Source organism: Mercenaria mercenaria, chromosome 9 (assembly GCF_021730395.1).
Source record: "Mercenaria mercenaria strain notata chromosome 9, MADL_Memer_1, whole genome shotgun sequence".
Lineage (NCBI taxonomy): Eukaryota > Metazoa > Mollusca > Bivalvia > Venerida > Veneridae > Mercenaria > Mercenaria mercenaria.
In genome coordinates, this window is record NC_069369.1 from 85,572,442 (window position 1) to 85,591,415 (window position 18,974).

The 18,974-nt window shown below is 35.7% G+C and overlaps 3 protein-coding genes across 4 annotated transcripts; 2 read left to right on the plus strand and 1 right to left on the minus strand.

Moving 5' to 3' along the window:
* Positions 1-17: 17 nt before the first annotated feature.
* On the plus strand, positions 18-875 carry LOC123546344 (uncharacterized). The gene has a single exon (XM_045332546.2). It carries the CDS (start codon positions 18-20, stop codon positions 873-875), a length of 858 nt encoding a protein of 285 aa, XP_045188481.2.
* A 66-nt stretch (positions 876-941) lies between these two features.
* On the plus strand, positions 942-2,201 carry LOC128559359 (uncharacterized). The gene has a single exon (XM_053550688.1). It carries the CDS (start codon positions 942-944, stop codon positions 2,199-2,201), a length of 1,260 nt encoding a protein of 419 aa, XP_053406663.1.
* Positions 2,202-5,089: 2,888 nt separating this feature from the next.
* Positions 5,090-16,891, minus strand: LOC123548164 (mesenchyme-specific cell surface glycoprotein-like). Of its 2 annotated transcripts, none has more exons than XM_045335395.2 (12): positions 16,600-16,891; positions 14,396-14,617; positions 12,706-12,904; positions 12,308-12,434; positions 11,272-11,386; positions 10,650-10,826; positions 10,180-10,227; positions 8,670-8,908; positions 8,208-8,434; positions 7,025-7,137; positions 6,688-6,744; positions 5,090-6,304 (listed from the first exon to the last, which is right to left on the minus strand). In XM_045335395.2, exons 1-12 carry the CDS (start codon positions 16,790-16,792, stop codon positions 6,240-6,242), a joined length of 1,782 nt encoding a protein of 593 aa, XP_045191330.2. In that variant the 5' UTR covers positions 16,793-16,891; the 3' UTR covers positions 5,090-6,239. The 2 variants fall into 2 exon arrangements, with proteins under 2 accessions (XP_045191330.2, XP_053408058.1); XM_053552083.1 differs by lacking the exon at positions 16,600-16,891 and adding an exon at positions 16,152-16,240.
* Between the last annotated feature and the right edge of the window lie 2,083 nt (positions 16,892-18,974).

Sequence of the window (18,974 nt, forward strand, 5' to 3'; positions counted from 1 at the left end):
GCAGTACAGTGAGAATTATGAGCAGTACAGTGAGAATTATGAGAAGTGCAGTGAGTACTATGAGCAGTACAGTGAGTACTATGAGCAGTACAGTGAGAACTATGAGCAGTGCAGTGAGTACTATGAGCAGTACAGTGAGTACTATGAGCAGTACAGTGAGAACTATGAGCAGTACAGTGAGAACTATGAGCAGTGCATTGAGTACTATGAGCAGTACAGTGAGTACTATGAGCAGTACAATGAGAATTATGAGCAGTACAGTGAGAATTATGAGCAGTGCAGTGAGTACTATGAGCAGTACAGTGAGTACTATGAGCAGTGCAGTGAGAATTATGAGCAATACAGTGAGAATTATGAGCAATACAGTGAGAACTATGAGCATTACAGTGAGAATTATGAGCAGTGCATTGAGAACTATAAGCCATACAGTGAGAACTATGAGCAGTACAGTGAGAACTATTGGCAGTACAGTGGGAACTATGAGCAGTACAGTGAGTGCTATGAACAGTGCAGTGAGTACTATGAACAGTACAGTGAGAACTATGAGCAGTACAGTGAGAACTATGAGCAGTACAGTGAGAACTATGAGCAGTACAGTGAGAACTATGAGCAGTACAGTGAGAACTATGGGCGGTACAGTGAGTACTGTGAGCAGTACAGTGAGAACTGTGAGCAGTACAGTGAGAACTATGAGCAGTGCAGTGAGTACTATGAGCAGTGCAGTGAGTACTATGAGCAGTACAGTGAGTACTATGAGCAGTACAGTGAGTACTATGAGCAGTACAGTGAGTACTATGAGCAGTACAGTGAGAACTGTGAGCAGTACAGTGAGAATTATGAACAGTACAGTGAGTACTATGAGCAGTACAGTGTGAACTATAAGCAGTACAGGGAGAACTATAAGCAGTACAGGGAGAACTGTAAGCAGTACAGTGAGTACTATGAGCTGTACAGTGAGAACTATTGGCAGTACAGTGAGTACTATGAGCAGTACAGTGAGTACTATGAGCAGTACAGTCAGAACTATGAGCGGTACAGTCAGAACTATGAGCAGTACAGTGAATAGTACGAGCAGTACAGTGAGTACTATGAGCAGTACAGTTAAAATTATGAGCAGTACAGTGACAATTATGAGCAGTGCAGTGAGTACTATGAGCAGTACAGTGAGTACTATGAGCAGTACAGTGAGAATTATGAGCAGTACAGTGAGAATTATGAGCAATGCAGTGAGTACTATAAACAGTAGAGTGAGAACTTTCAGCAGTACAGTGAGAACTATGGGCAGTACAGTGAGAACTTTGAGCTGTACATTGAGAACTATGTACAGTACAGTGAGTACTATGAGCAGTACAGTGAGAACTATGAACAGTACAGTGAGTACTATGAGCGGTACAGTGAGAACTATGAACAGTGCAGTGAGAACTATGTGCAGTACAGTGAGTACTATGAGCAGTACAGTGAAAACTATGAACTGTACAGTGAGTACTATGAGCAGTACAGTGAGAACTATGAACAGTGCAGTGAGAACTATGAGCAGTACAGTGAGAACTATGAGCAGTACAGTGAGAACTATGAGCAGTACAGTGAGAACTATGAGCTGTACAGTGGGAACTATGAACAGTACAGTGAGAGCTATGAGCGGTACAGTGAGAACTATGATCAGTACAGTGAGAACTACGGGCTGTACAGAGAGTACTTTGAGCGGTACAGTGAGAACTACGAGCAGTACAGTGAGTACTGTGAGCAGTACAGTAAGTACTATGAACAGTACAGTGAGATCTATGAGCAGTGCAGTGAGAACTATGAGCGGTACAGTGAGAACTATGAGCAGTGCAGTGAGAACTATGAGCAGTACAATGAGAACTATGAGCGGTACAGTGAGAACTATGAGCAGTACAGTGAGAACTATGAGCGATACAGTAAGTAATATGAGCGATACAGTAAGTAATATGAGCAGTACAGTGAGAACTTTGAGCGGTATAGTGAGTACTATGAGCAATACAGTGAGTAATATAAGCAGTGCAGTGAGTACTATGAGCAGTACAGTGAGTACTATGAGCTGTACAGTGAGTACTATGAGCAGTGCAGTGAGTACTATGAGCAGTACAGTGAGTACTATAAGCAGTACAGTGAGTATTGTGAGCAGTGAGTACTATGAGCAGTGCAGTGAGTACTATGAGCAGTACAGTAAGTACTGTTAGCAGTGCAGTGAGTACTGTGAGCAGTACAGTGAGTACTTTGAGCAGTGTAGTGAGTACTATGAGCAGTGCAGTGAGTACTATGAGCGGTACAGTGAGTAATATGAGCAGTGCATTGAGTACTATGAGTAGAACAGTTAGAACTATGAGGTGTACAGTAAGTACTATGAGCAATACAGAGAGATTCCTGAGCAGTGCAGCGAGTACTATGAGCTGTGCAGAGAGTACCATGACAAGTGCAGCGAGTACCATGAGCAGTGTAGTGAGAACCATGAGCAGTGCAGCGAGTACCATGAGAAGTGCAACGAGAACTATGAGCAGTGCAGCGAGTACCATGAGCAGTGCAGCGAAAACCAAGAGGAGTGAAGTGAGTACTAAGAGCAGTGCAGCGAGAACTATGAGGAGTGAAGTGAGTACTATAAGCAGTGCAGTGTGTACTATGAGCAGTACAGCGAATTCTATGTTCATAGTTCTCCCTGTACTATCATTCTGGTAAAAAATGGGAGAGAAGGTAGTATTTGATGGAGTGGACGTCAATTTTAGTATGAGTAGTATTTCCAGGTCACAGCAGAGTGATTTTGATGGGATTTTACAGAAGGCAAATGTGACAAGAGAAATCTCTCTTAGAAGATACAGGACACCAGGTCCTGGTTTTCTTTTCATTTTATGTCAGTTTCATCATAATTTTTTAAAATGAGGTAAAGATTATTTCTCTGAAATCTGGGTCTAGCTATGTTTGGCAGCTCTTTAAAAAATATCAGCTTTTATATAGAATATATAGGGAATATTATTTAGGCGTGTGTGGCCTAATAGGGATAATTTGTTTTAATATCGAAGAAGGCGCACAGTTCAAGCATTGCATACAATGTCATACTCCAGAATCATCTTTATAATTACACCCAATAATCTTTTTGGTGCAACTACATTAATATAAGCATGTTTTCCCTGAAAATAGTTCTCTTGAATATTTCAATATTTGTCCCTTAACCAGACATGGTTAATAAGATTTTGGTCAAGTAACCGGGGCTTGTTCGAAATTGTAACATCTGATCATTAACACGTGTTTGTTAGAACTTAGCACTTAATACAAGTTAGATTTTTACCAGTGATTTTTTTTCTTTTTCGTTATTTTAGCACAAGTATAAATTTGATGAACATGTTTTACCTTAAGGGATAATACAAATATAACACTTATTGTGCTATATTTTGTTAAAATGTTGCGTTAACAAATATGTTTATATAGTTGAACTTAATTAGAGAATACAAGTTTGAAAAAATATGTTTTCCTCAAATTGCCAATCTCGAATTCAGAAGGTAGACACAGTTTTTAAATGTTCTTTAAGGTTCAGCTTGTTAAACTATCCCAATATCTATCATATACAAATGTAAACCTGAAAATTATACTGAAATAAAAAGAACTGCACATTTTAAAAGATAATCATATAAGGGTTTATTACAGAATTTTATAAAAGCAATAAAACAAATATTTGTAATAGGGGTCTTACACTATGTAACGGGCCTTTTGTTCTTTTAATGAATCTTTAAAAGAATGTACAGAAAAGAGAAAAAATGTCATCAATTATTGTTTAAATTGACTGACCAATTTTGAAGCCTTCAAACCAATGTTTTGTATTTCTATGGGATTACTTTATTTACTTTTCAAATGAAAAACAAAAATGTGTAAAAATCCGTTTGCAAGATCGAGTTCTTTTTGCGATAAATGGTCGGTCTTGCCCTTTCCTATGCCACTATTTGTTGTTTATCCGCCTTTGAGCTTCGAAAAAAATACATGTCTCATCCCCCGTGAGAAGTTCATTTAACCTCCTTTCATTTTGCATTTCTATAGATGTTTAGAATTTTTTGCAACATTGCACCCTATGGAATTTTTGTTTTCTGGTCAAAAGATGGGGTACCCAAAATGTACACACCTTAAATAATATTAAGTGTTTAGTCATAATTTCATGAACACTTCCAGATGAAATGCCCAACGATGCAGCTATTTGGCAGATCTACTGTGCAGTGTAAGGACAGGATGCTCACGTTTTAGGGCGCCCTGCACACGTGCCTATAAACAGCGAATGGGGGAGGGAAGAATAAAGTAAAAAGCTGTAATTTTTTGCAGAATCTTCTTGGTTGGTCTGTCAAGAGAACAGCGCATCTTTATAGTAAGACATTTCTACCTGGAGCCTCCGTACTTACGATGAAATAACACAAGTGTATACGAGTTTGGTGTGTTAAAACGATTGTAACTCGTCTACAACAAAACTAATTGTGTTGAAACTTGCAACATTTTGTGTGTGTGTGTGTGTGTGTGTGTGTGTGTGTGTGTGTGTGAGTGTGTTTTTTTTTGTGTGTGTGTCTTTTTTTTATAATTTATTTCCCTTTTTACATCAACAGCATCATACATTCATCACAAAATTGATTTTATGTGCCAGAAAAGATATTTACATATATAATATCAAACGTAGTTGGAAAAATAAATCTACCTACATAAAGCAGAATTGTCTGAAAGTGCATAAATGTACATGTCTATACAATTAGTGAATATCATCAACTGTTTGTACACATGTTATTATGTATGGTACTGTGTATGCATGTAGTAACTTTTATTATATATCTAAATATTTAAATGTTTTGGATATTGTAAGGTAATAGGCGGATGGTTCTCCGACCCCTATTATACCAGTTACGGGGATAATAAACGGGGTTACCCTACACGGGGCCTCAAAAAAAAAAGAGAAAAAAAAAGAAACTTGCAACGTACATAGCTACTGGAACGCCAAAGAAGTATATTAAAGATCGTGTTTGACCCAATTAACAGTTTGTACGGAAGCACATTAGTCTCAACATTTTCTGAATTCCCCTCTTAAGTAAAATACAATAGCAATGTCTTTGCTTTTTATACTTTATTATCAAGTAAATACATTAGCAATGGATATTTAAGTGTCACTTAAACACATGAATATATACAAGCAATAATATTTTACACAAAAACAACAGTCCTTGCATTTTTACAGCTAGTCGTTCAAACTGTCCAAGGGACTTAGATTGTATTTTTGCCTTCAAGGAGACACGCCTCAAGATTCATTACGTCTTGCTTTGAAAAAATAAATGACAGAGCCCTATGCAGAACACATACATGCTATAGTATGTTTAGATATAGTTAGTCACGCATTAGGTCTGTGGTGTCAGATAGTAAATATTTTGCAGCACCTTACATATACTAGTAATTCTCAAAATGTATCACTGTAAATAACTTCGAATTACAATGCACGCTGATATATCTATAAAATCTGTTATTTTTATGTTCATTTGGGGCGTTGACTTTAAGTATGAAAACATTTATTTGAATGAGACGCTTTAAAATGGTTTACAAAAAACAACAGCCTTTATAGGGTATAATATTAAATACCTTTTGTCGCTCTCAAAATGATAATTTATTAACGTCAGAAAATGATTTATTCGAAACTCTCTGATTGGGATGAAGTTGTTCAAAATGTTCACTCTAACATTGAAACAGCTCCAAAAGTCAGTTAAACGTATATTTCTATCTTGATATCCCATGACACTACTCATTTAAAAAATGAATACTTTTATACTTATTTTAAACAACAACAACACAAATTATTATATTAACAAGATATAATCACAAGTTAGAGATCATTATGTAACAAAGGTTTACAATATTTTTGAGATCAACTTGAAAACAAATACACTCTACTGCACAAACAACTATTAACTCAAGATTATTCAAAACGTGTATTTCAGTTAGTTCACGTGTTATCAAAATGCCTGGCCCAGTCTCTAACTGTAATCTAGATGTTTGGCTAATTTACAGATGTGCTCAGTGTCAAAGACCTGAAACTCAGTTTAAGAATAATCCATTTCACAGCACAAGTGAATATACTGTAACGTTGTTTGATCCGAATAGAGCCTTTACCAAACTCTTTAGTAACTTTACTTAGACAACAAAATATAAATGTACAGGCACCAGAACATCGTACACCTTATGAATAGAAACAATGACTATCATATTCTCCTCTACACGGGCAAGTTTCTCTCCCATCTCCCCCACAAGAAAAGTCCAATATATATAACCAACAGTACTGAAATGTAAAGAAAGGAATTTTAAATGAATGTCTGGAGAATAATTTAAAGACTGTTTACACATATTTTTAACTAATTCAGTGGAACATTTTAATATCCATTGAGGCAATATAAAAGAATTTGCGTCTAGCTCCGTGTTTTGGTTTGGAAATTGTAAGCTTTGATTTTCACTAAAAATAAGAAAAAAATACAAGTTATATTTAAAGACGTACAGGGTAATATAATTTTATACAAGGCAGCAGTACCGAAACAAACAATAACAAATGGGATCTCAGTTTAAAAAGGGTATCACCGCATTATTTGTTTAATGTATCTACGAGTAAGCACATAATGTATGTTTATAAAATAATGTATTATATATTCAGGAGAGAAATATATGTACCTTTCGATAGACAGACAAACGAGGCGCTGCTCCGAATCTGGGCAGTTACAGGGTCATCTGTAAAAAAAAAGTATACCAGTTTTTGAAGGCATCTGTTACATGAATTGCAGCGTTGTTATCCATTAATCAAATGTCATTAATGAATTTGTTCTATATTCAGACAGAATTTTCTAAATGACATATTCTTTGAATCATGTGTCAAATTAGTCTAATTTACTGTATTGTATATGGCGTGAAATTATGCACATCCTTTCATGTTTTCATGCATTTTAGATCTATAGAGGCATCATGAATTAAGTAACTAGTTTGACGTGGACGGATCAACAGTGAAAAATACCTTGCTGGTATGATAAGTCGACATTCACTTCTATGATAGATACAGTGCCGCTTGTACTTCCACTGACCAACAGAAGTGGCTTTCCGTTTGGACTTTCTTCACCCTGTATAAACCTAAAATAGATATATATATATCATGGCTTATTATGCTTCCAAATGATCATCTTAAAGATTTTATTAACTATTACAACAATAGCTTTTAGTGCACAGCGGTGGCCGTAAAAGTCTTCACACATTCAAATTCAGTGTTTATATAATTTCTCTTTTTTAACCTATTGAGTACATACTGTTTCTGTATAGAGGATTTCAGGCATGATAGAGGGCACAAAGAATGTTGCATATTCGTTACCCCAATCAAACCGAATCTTTTATTTTTGCTAGGTTATGTTTTTTGCTTTTTTCTTCTATTTTATCTGCTGATAAGTTCTAATGATATATTGTATAAATAACAACGTATTTCACTATGAAAATATGCAAAACGCCATCATAAAAAGAAAATAAGAAAAAATATATTACGGCTTTACGTCTTGCGCTATCACTAAGAATAAATACATAAACTAAATACGCCCTGATAACGCTGTCTAGTTACGTAACGAGGACAGACTGTCGGACACAATAATCAATATTCAGAATTTGTTTGACTTGCTTATTTGTGTTTCAGAAAAAGTGGCACAATAGCCTTGTCCAAGGTACAGATTCGTTCGCACAACACATTCATCCGCGCTATTTCTTTGGCACAACACATTCATCCGCGCTACTTCTTTGGCACAACACATTCATCCGCGCTACTTCTTTGGCCCAACACGTTAATTCGCGCTATTTCTTTGGCACAACATGTTCATCCGCGCTACTTCTTTGCCACAACACATTCATCCGCGCTATTTCTTTGGCACAACGCATTCATCCGCGCTATTTCTTTGGCACAACACATTCATCCGCGCTACTTCTTTGGTTCAACACATTCATCCGCGCTATTTCTTTGGCACAACACATTCACCCGCGCTACTTCTTTGGCACAACACATTCATCCGCGCTACTTCTTTGGTACAACACATTCATCCGCGCTATTTCTTTGGCACAACACATTTGTCTGCGGTATTTCTTTTGCGCACCACATTCGTCCGCGGTATTTCTTTTGACCAATAAATGAATGATACTGAAGAATAATGTCAAAAGGGACATACCTGATGTCTTCGGGATCTAACATACTGATTTCTCTATTTTTATAAAGGTTGTCCCAGGTATCATCAGTTCTGTTGATGCCAGTTAGAAGTGTTACAAATGTCGGTGCTACCTCAGACAAACGTTCATCAATCGTGTATACGGCAATTGTTCCAGGCCTTTCATTACCAATCATCAACAAGGTTGTATCTCCAAAATGTCCCATTGTTACACTTTCTGTTTCCGGGCCCTGTAAAACGGGAAATCATTTCATTGCATGTAAATCATACAGAAAACACCCTTCAAATTAAGCAGCTAATGTAAATGGAGAATGTATCTTCTGCAGCCACTTTAAATCATAGCATGAAAATGCAAAATAAATGAACATCTCATCGTCACAATCTTAAATTAAAGAAACTAAAAATGCATTTAAATTCGTCGTCCACTTCAAATTATAGCAGTTAAGATAAAAATTATTTACGAACCTTATTATCAGATCTACTATCCATTGAGGCCGCCACCAGATGTCCCTCCTTATAGCCACTATTAAATAAATTTGAGTGCAGTAACGAAGTTTTGTGAGCGATCTCAATACCACTGTCATACACAAGTTCCATCGTGTCCGCACGTCTTATAGAAAAGCTTCTTCCACCAAATGCATAAAGTTTATCGTATTTTCCAGTTTCACGATTCTTTCCGTCCCCAGCAGCGACCTTTAACCGTCCTGTAATGGAAATAAAGTATTACACAGCTGCGACCTTTAATCGTCTTGTAATTGAAATGTAGTATGACACAGCTGCGACCTTAAACCGTCCTGTAATGGAAATAAAGTAGTACACAGCTGCGACCTTTAACCGTCCTGTAATGGAAATGAAGTATTACACAGCTGCGACCTTTAACCGTCCTGTAATGGAAATGAAGTATTTTACACAGCTGCGACCTTTAACCGTCCTGTAATGGAAATGAAGTATTACACAGCTGCGACATTTAACCGTCCTGTAATGGGAATGAAGTATTACGCAGCTGCGACCTTTAACCGTCTTGTAATGGAAATGAAGTATTACAAAGCTGCGACCTTTAACCGTCCTTAATGGAAATGAAGTATTACACAGCTGCGACCTTTAACCGTCCTGTAATGGAAATGAAGTATTACACAGCTGCGACCTTTAACCGTCCTGTAATGGAAATGAAGTATTACAAAGCTGCGACCTTTAACCGTCTTGTAATGGAAATGAAGTATTACAAAGCTGCGACCTTTAACCGTCCTTAATGGAAATGAAGTATTACACAGCTGCGACCTTTAACCGTCCTGTAATGGAAATGAAGTAACACACAGCTGCGACCTGTAACCGTCCTGTAATGGGAATGAAGTAACACACAGCTGCGACCTTTAACCGTCCTGTAATGGGAATGAAGTATTACACAGCTGCGACCTTTAACCGTCTTGTAATGGAAATGAAGTATTACACAGCTGCGACCTTTAACCGTCTTGTAATGGAAATGAAGTATTACACAGCTGCGACCTTTAACCGTCTTGTAATGGAAATGAAGTATTACACAGCTGCGATTTTTAATCGTCTTGGAATGGAAATGAGGTAATATACGGCTGTGATTTTTATTTCTGATATGATAGGTAATGTGCAAATGTTTTAAGATGCTTATGCATTTATAAACGACTTTTTTTAAAGTAACTATGTAAGCATTTTCGCAAGACAGGAAGTATTTGACTCATGGCTCCTTTTTACGTACAATATATGAGAGTACTGTAAATTTATTTAATAATATAAATATAATGAAAACTTGTCTTTTATTATCAGATTGTATATTCGTTGTTTCTTTACATATAATAAATCGCCATTATCACACATTTTTCTAAAAGAAAAAAGCAAAGCATCTTCATATTATTTTTGGAGCTGTCAAACACCTGCTATATGAACAATACCAAACCAAAATATTATCTATCCTATTCTATAAAGGATATTTGTAGGGACCTACCTAATTGTGATTTCTCTTGCATCTCACGTCTGATAGTCTCGTTGCTCTCTGAAATGTCAATGACAAAGATATTCATTATGCAGTGCGCTACATGGTCAAACGTTCTTATAAACACATTAAAACAGTGTAGGCGTATGTGTACATAAATCATTAAAAGCGGTTCTCTCTATGTATTCATTTGAAAATTCTCATTGCTCGTACAGGTAAAAAAGGTAAAATGATATAATGAGATGATGATCGAACCGTGTGCAGACCAGTAAATACAGAAAAGGTGTTCTGCTATATATACTAGTCCAGTTATTTTTCATAGGACCGGAAACATGATTAGACTTATATGTGATTTCATTTCAATAATACACACATTCTAAACTGGCAGTTTTGGAAACTGTTTCGAGTTTGTCAAAGAAATGTTCGGTTTTGCGTCCACATATGGAACATTAGGATATAACATTAATGTTGAAAAAGTTTACCAAACAATGATGAAAGTTCGACATCTTTCACTTGAATTTCCTCTGTTAAATATGGTCCATAATCTTTGGAATCACCTTCATTACCCATTATAAGGTAGTCAACGCCTTGGTGCGTGTAGTGTTTGATCGAATCTGGTTGATACATACCAAACACAGGCCAAGGTCGCATGTGTATACCTGCAATTATTAAATAGTTGCATACAAGTAACAGTAGAACACATATCCATAACTATTATTTAAATAGTTTCATACAGTAGAACACATCACTCGTAAAAATGTACGGAATCTATCCTGGATAGTCAGTTCAATTAGGCACTATATCCAAAATGATGGCAATCTATTGATTGAAAAATATGAACCAAAATAACTAATAATATTTAGATAAGCATAAATTACATAAGTAACTAATCTAGAAAAAAAAATATTTCTACACGAAAACACAAAGAAAGGATCGAATGTCCTATCAACATATTCCTTAACCGCTGCAGTAACAATATACACTGGTAAATACAAGTATTTTACATATTCTACTTCCAGTGAAGGGAAACTTAAAACTGCTCTGACTACAATTTGATTGTCACTAAAATTTTACATGCAAGCAATGGACGCCTTGCTGACTAACCTCCGTCCTTATCACTTGCGTCCATTGTATAATAATTCCAGTTTTTGAAACCAAGTCCTAAAATGTCTTCTATTTGTTCAGTTTTCATATCAAACACGGCAATTGCGTTATTCTCCTGAAATATGTTACAAAGATATGTGAACAGTATATACAGAGTTTATTCGATGTATTTAGACATTTTCACTGATACAATAATGTAGAAAACTAAATATAGTAATTAACATAAATGTTATATTAGAATCTGTGAAGTAATTGTTCAATATATGAATATTTGGGTCTGATATATTTTAATTTTCCCATAAATAATTACAACTTTGTAATGTTTGTACTGTCCCAAAAGCATAACAGAATTCTGTAAAGATTTTCTTTTATGTTATCGTTGATTGGTAGTGTTTCTATTCTACATATCTTCTACAAAATATTGTGCACGCTAATTATATCATTCTGACGTAATGGATTTAACTAAATGTATCACCTTCAGACGTAATGGATTAACTATATGTATCACCTTCAGAAGTAATGGATTAACTAAATGTATCACCTTCAGACGTAATGGATTAACTATATGTATCACCTTCAGACGTAATGGATTAACTATATGTATCACCTTCAGAAGTAATGGATTAACTATATGTATCACCTTCAGACGTAATGGATTAACTATATGTATCTCCTTCAGACGTAATGGATTAACTATATGTATCACCTTCAGACGTAATGGATTAACTATATGTATCACCTTCAGACGTTATGGATTAACTATATGTATCACCTTCAGACGTAATGGATTAACTATATGTATCTCCTTCAGACATAATGGATTAACTATATGTATCGCCTTCAGAAGTAATGGATTAACTATATGTATCACCTTCAGAAGTAATGGATTAACTATATGTATCACCTTCAGAAGTAATGGATTAACTATATGTATCACCTTCAGAAGTAATGGATTAACTATATGTATCACCTTCAGAAGTAATAGATTCACTATATGTATCACCTTCAGAAGTAATGGATTAACTAAATGTATCACCTGTAAACATATATAAGCTTTAGTTTCATCAGCATTAAAGGCGATGTATTCTGGCTCAATATCGTTAGCAAACGTGTTGTTTTCTCTGTTGATCCAACGGACCCCGGTCTTTTCCAACTCCGTGAATCTAGTAAACAGAGGGGAAATTGAAGTATATGGGGAAGACATCAAATGCCTTTAAGCAATAACACGCCAACAGTATATTTAAGTTTTAGAATTTACATCAAGTAAAAATGCATATAGTTGCAGTTTATGTGTACTACAATACTTAATTACACTTAAACTTGTAAATGATACTTTTTTTCATTAAGGTCGAATTAATTTGGGGTTTTGAAATGGGCACATAATATAAGCCTATAAGACAAACATAGAAAAGCCAACATTTTTATAATCTATACCTTGCATTGAATTTTCTAAAGTCAACCACATTGTAGCTGTAGTCTCCGGATGGGGAATCTGTGAACGTTATGACGCCAACTCCACCAGGGTTATCAACAAGTCTGTCGTGGATTGTATCAATGTATGGCTCTGCTTCAATTGCAACAATAACTTTACTGCAGTCTTTGATGGGATGAATCATATCAGGGATGTCTCCAACTGAAAAAAAACAAAAATATCTGAGCGTCGCTGTGCGAAACCAAATGATAGCACTTTGCCACGAGCAAGGCTCCAGATCAGTGTGCATCCATACTATTCGCTTATCTCCTTATCCATTCTGTTTGTTTATCCGCCATACTGTTCGTCCATCTTCATATACTGTTCGTACATACTGTTCGTTTATCCCCATAATGTTCGTTTATCCCCTATACTGTTCGTTTATTTCCACACCCTGTTCCTTTATCATCTTACTGATTGTTTATTCCCATATTGTTCGTTTATTCCCTCAATACTGTTCGTTTATCCCCATACTGTTTGTTTATCTCGACATACTGTTTGTTTATCCACAAATAATGTTCATTTATTCCCCATACTGTTCGTTTATCCCCATATATTGTTCGTTTATCTCCAAACTGTTTGTTTATCTCGTCATACTGATTGTTTATCCCCATATATTGTTCGTTTATCCCCATACTGTTTGTTTACCTCGACATACTGATTGTTTATCCCCGTACTGTTCTTTTATTCCCTCAATACTGTTCGTTTATCCCCATACTGTTTGTTTATCTCGACATACTGTTTGTTTATCCCGAAATACTGTTCGTTTATTCCCCATACTGTTCGTTTATCCCCATATATTGTTCGTTTATCCCCAAACTGTACGTTTATCCACCCATGCTATTATTTTATCTCCCCGTATTGTTCATTTATCCCCACATACTGTTAGTTTATCTCCACATACTGTTCGTTTATCCCCATACTGTTCGTTAAACCCCATACTGTTCGTTTATCTACAAATTATGATCGTTTATCCCCAAATTATGTTCGTTTATCCCCCATAATGTTAGTCTATCTCGACATATTGTTCGTTTATTCCCAAATACTGTTCGTTCATCTACCCATAATTTTAGTTTATCTCCACATCCATATACTGTTCGTTTATCCCCACAACCATATTTTTCGTTTATCCCCACAACCATATTTTTTGTTTATCCCCACATTCTGTTCGTTTATACATTCAACATTTCGTGTATCCCCACATCCATACTGTTCGGTTATCCCCTTATCTATACTGTTCGGTTATCAATTTCAATACTCTGATGAAATTGATAAGCGAACATTGTGGCTCTAGAGCAGACTGCGCGGATGTGCAGGCTGATCTGGATCTATACTAGTCGCAAATCCTTAACATGGGTTTTCGCATAGCGGCTAAATAATAATGAATTGTGTTCTATCTTTTCAGTCTTTTATGTAATTATATTGCCTGCATTTATCAACTTGTTTACTTTGTTGTAATGTTGTAAAACATGAACAATAAAACTAGATTCAGCTCTAGTTGTTTGCTTGTGACCCAGTTATAGCATTTTCCTTGTCAGACAAATAACAAACCAAACTCACAACCCCGCGATCCATAAATCTGCGCTCTCACTATCGTCTTAAGCGGTTGAGAGTAGCATAAAAATAAATGGAATTTATGTTACCAGTACTTACCAACAATGTGATGAATCAGATCTAGCGAGCTTGATGACTTGTTAAACGCTTTAAAGACATCGACAAAGCCATCTTCCCTTACAGTCTCATTGTCAAAGGCAACAAACACGTGATCTCCACATACTTCAACGTCTGTGCCATCAACATTATCATAAGACTTGTGAAATAACACTTTTGGAAAGTGCACGTCACTTATGTCAATAACGTGAAGGTTTGAGTGACCTACAATGGACATGATAAACAAGATATGTAACGGTTTTTAAACTGACCATCACCTGTGTCAATAACGTGAATGTTTTAGTGACCTACAATGAACATGATAAACAAGATATGTAACGTTATTGAAACTGATCGTCACTTATGTCAACAACGTGAATGTTTTAGTGACATAAAATGGACATTATAAACACTGATACGTAAGATATATACGAAAGTGCATGTCACTTATGACAGTATAGGCTAAATTGAATGTTCGAATGACCTGCAATAAACATGAAGAAGATACGTAACAAAAATCTCAGATAATGACGTTAAATAAACGATTCGGTAGTAATATATGATTTAACATTGTTCTGTGCTGTACGTAGACAATTACCCAGTTAATAAACCATATTTGACGAGCATGTTGGAAGGACTAATAGCATTAGTTCAGCTGGTGTCTAATTTATAGTAACATTGTAAATATAAATTGGTTCAAAGAGGAAACAGGAACGGAATAAATAAAACTTCTGTACCCGAAAATCATTCTAATTTTGAAACAAGGTCAGCTTTTAGAACAAGCTAGTCAGTAGCCCAACGTAACACTGAAAGATCTGTGAAGCACACTATATTGTTATATCATCGAGCAGTTAAGACAAAGTGGCAACTTTCATTTAGAAAGAGTCTCTCTGGGTTTATAAACTATTACTGCAAAAGCTGCTTCTCGCAAATTATTTATTAAAATCGGTTAATTATTGAGAACTTAACAATTTCTCACTTTTAAATCAAGTAGATCTCATTTTGTTTCGCCTCCTCTGATTTGCCAAAGGTTTTATTAAGTTTTAATCTCGGACTTTGATAGTTTATTTCCGTAATTCCAGATTTAATTAGGCCATATTTGTATTTTGTATTTTTCTTTAGTTAGATCAAGTGAAAAAAATCTTCTAAATACAGAAACTTTTTGGTTCAAATTACATTTTGTATTTATAGTTCACAGAAATCATTTTGGAAATCGGACAAGATTTTCGGAAACATGTAGGACGTTTCAAAAGGCTAAAAGATACTGGATAACAGTTGACATGTGCAAGAACAGGGGGAGGGGTTCCTGACCCCTAGTGTCTGCGTTATACAAAATAAAATTAAAACGAAATCTTATCAAGAACTGAGTGATTATTTTCAAAATTTCTATGAGTGTTTTAGGTACAAATAAATAAAAGTGTCTTAATAAACTTTTATCACATGCATTTTGATATACTGATCGAATTTATTCAAAATAACTTTCAATAAATATTCCTAGGAACATTTTCAAGTTTGGTCCATCTTAAACTTGCTTCTTTTAAACAACACTAAATTAGTCTAGTTCGTCATAATGATTTATGGTTTTTTTATCTTTCGTTGTTGTTTTTGTTACATAAATGTAAATTATTCCCTTCAAATATATGTCCTCCAGCAAATACTGTACAAGTTGTAAACAACGTGTTTCTATGAAGATGATACATTGTAAACAACGTTTTTCTATGAAGATGATACATTACATCAAAAGTATTAACAAACTTACAACATAAAATATTTATTGTTTTATTTCCATTTAAGAGACATACTTCCACATCATAATATACCTTTTAAACAAACAGTACTTAACGTCTATTTACAGATGTACAAGTGTCCTATTCCGGAGATCCGCCATTTTGAAAAACGTTTATTTTGCTTCGTATTTACTATTACTAACACATTAAAATGCATTCTAAAGTTTGGAGAAAAGACAAAATTTGGAGCTATGTTCCATTTATAAACTCTTATACTTGAATATACATAAAATCCCATAATTGCAGTTTTAAGCATATGTTGTTATTTTTATTATTATTATTAAAATTCCTCGATTATATTTAGATAAAATTAGATGAATCTTTTTTTATAGAAAAAAAACATCTCGACTTTCAACGCTGCTGATAATGCAAAATGCAAATTCTGATAAAGTCAAAAACAAAGAGAAATAACGAACTTACCAACTGAGTAGATGATATTGGAAACAGGATCGTATGCCATCTGCTCTGCGGCATCTTTGTCAAGCGCGTACTGCGCCGTCGGCGAATATGTAAAAGGCAGATAAACCGTCGAGAGCGTCTTAAATTCTACATTAAAACATTCAGCATAATACAACAGAATAAAAGTTACATATATCTGCTTCGAACAGCACATCTTGTCCAATTCGTTGAATTAAATAAGTAAAATTTAGTAGAAGAATGCAAATATTTCAGAAAGCTGTTTAAGATAAAACGTTTAGCGAATGCATGAGCGATGTCGGGCTGCACTGAGCAGTGATTGATAATGCGCTTATATATGCAGCTACTGAGGTCAACAGTTGTTCATCGTACCAGCTGACCTTGTTACCAGTTTTTTTCTTCAGAAACACAAAAATTTGCAAGGTCAGCAAACCAATGCGTTGTAGGTATTATACCTCTAAATTTATGTCTGCTATTTTGACAAGTGAATTGAACAAACGTGATTTATTGAGTTTGTGCAGTATTCATGGACAATACTCTAGCCGCCCAACCACTTTATATATGTTTAACCTTTAGCCTGCTGCTAGCAAATGGTTCTGCCTTTGCGACCAGATGATATCGAATGAAAATAAGTGTTGGATATTACACTGTAGTAAAAAAGGGATAAAAATGATATAGTTTTTGTTTTGTTTTTGTTTTGATTTCACAGCATTTCAAAAACGTTACAGCAGTCTACTCCCCTATGCACAGTAGATAGATGTAAGGCTAGCATAATAATGCGTCGACCATAATCAAGACTTCTATGGTCTTCTTTGTACGGTGTTCCGTTAGGGCCATCGTCTGCTCCCTGTGAACGCGAAGCGCGAAGGTACGACGGTACGATGGCGAGGCGCGACAGTACGATGGTGACAACACGACAGTGCGATGGCGAAGCGCGACACTACGATGGTGACAATCCGTCGTACTGTCGCGCTTCGCCATCGCACTGTCGCGCTTCACCATCGTAGTGTCACCATCGTAGTGTCGCGCTTCACCATCGTAGTGTCACCATCGTAGTGTCGCGCTTCGCCATCGCACTGTCGCGCTTCAACATCGTAGTGTCACCATCGTGCTGTCGCGCTTCACCATCGTAGTGTCGCGCTTCGCCATCGCACTGTCGCGCTTCACTGAAATAAATATCACCTGGCATGATGATATAAAAAAATATCATACCTTAAGATTGTTTGAAATGTATTATTCCAAAATAGGTTCGTTGATCTATGGCTATTTTACTTTGTTTACTTGAGGGATAATAAAAGCGAATACTATGCCCCAACGATAACTTGATATTTACAAACATGACTATAAATAGATTAAAATGGAACAAAGGGAATTCAACATTTTTCTAACATGTTGCAATCTAAATATTTCTAGATTTTGTACCAATTACGAATTAGCTCAGTGGCATGTTCAACAAATATTTTGCCGTGTGGGTTTGAAACTCAGCATCAACAGTCAATTTTTATTTCACTTTTGCATAAACATTAACATTCCTTCATGAGCTCTGTGAAAACACGATAGAGAGGTATCTAAAAGCGATATGGCAGATCAGAATATTTTATTATATATAAAAGATGATATTGATTAAATACATGCACTTTATCCATGCAAATAATGAAAATACTATTGTGCTAAATTAAGACATATATACAAATACAAACAATCAAAGAACAAAAATACGGAAGCAAAAATGAAAACGAATAGGAAAAATTAAAAAAAAAATCTGGAAAAAAAAAGAAATCCTCATGAGGATTCGAACCCACAAAACGATTCGCTTATATCTAATTCTTGTCTGTATTTTACCCAACTGAGCTATGTTTCCGTATACTAAATGGATATTTTAAATGAAAGAAATTCTATTATTTGCTTGTCAAGTAATGTGCGAGCATTATGCATTGTTATTTCACCAGTTATCATGAATTAGACTCGTCCTCGCGTTTCGGCGGGAATCACGTTATCATTGGGGATTAGTATCACCTAACCGAGTGTTATTTATGAACAAAATACCATTGTATTCAAAATTAACCTCCAGGGCCGGAACCAGAATGTTTTGTGTGTGTGTGTGGGGGGGGGGGGGGGGGGGGGGGGGGGGGGGGGGGGGGGTCATCAGTCTTGAAGGAATTAAAATATCACCGCAGATGCGCATAGCAAGGTATTGGAGAGGGTGCCTTTATACCCATGTTAGGGGATTCAGAGGTCTTCCCCTGGAATATTTTTTTGAAATACAGTTATGAAATTATGAAATGGTATCCTCAGGTGCATTTATTAGTGGGTGTACTCTCCACATATAAGGGTAGGTGTGGGGTCAGGGGGCTATTCCACTGGAAATTTTTGAAATA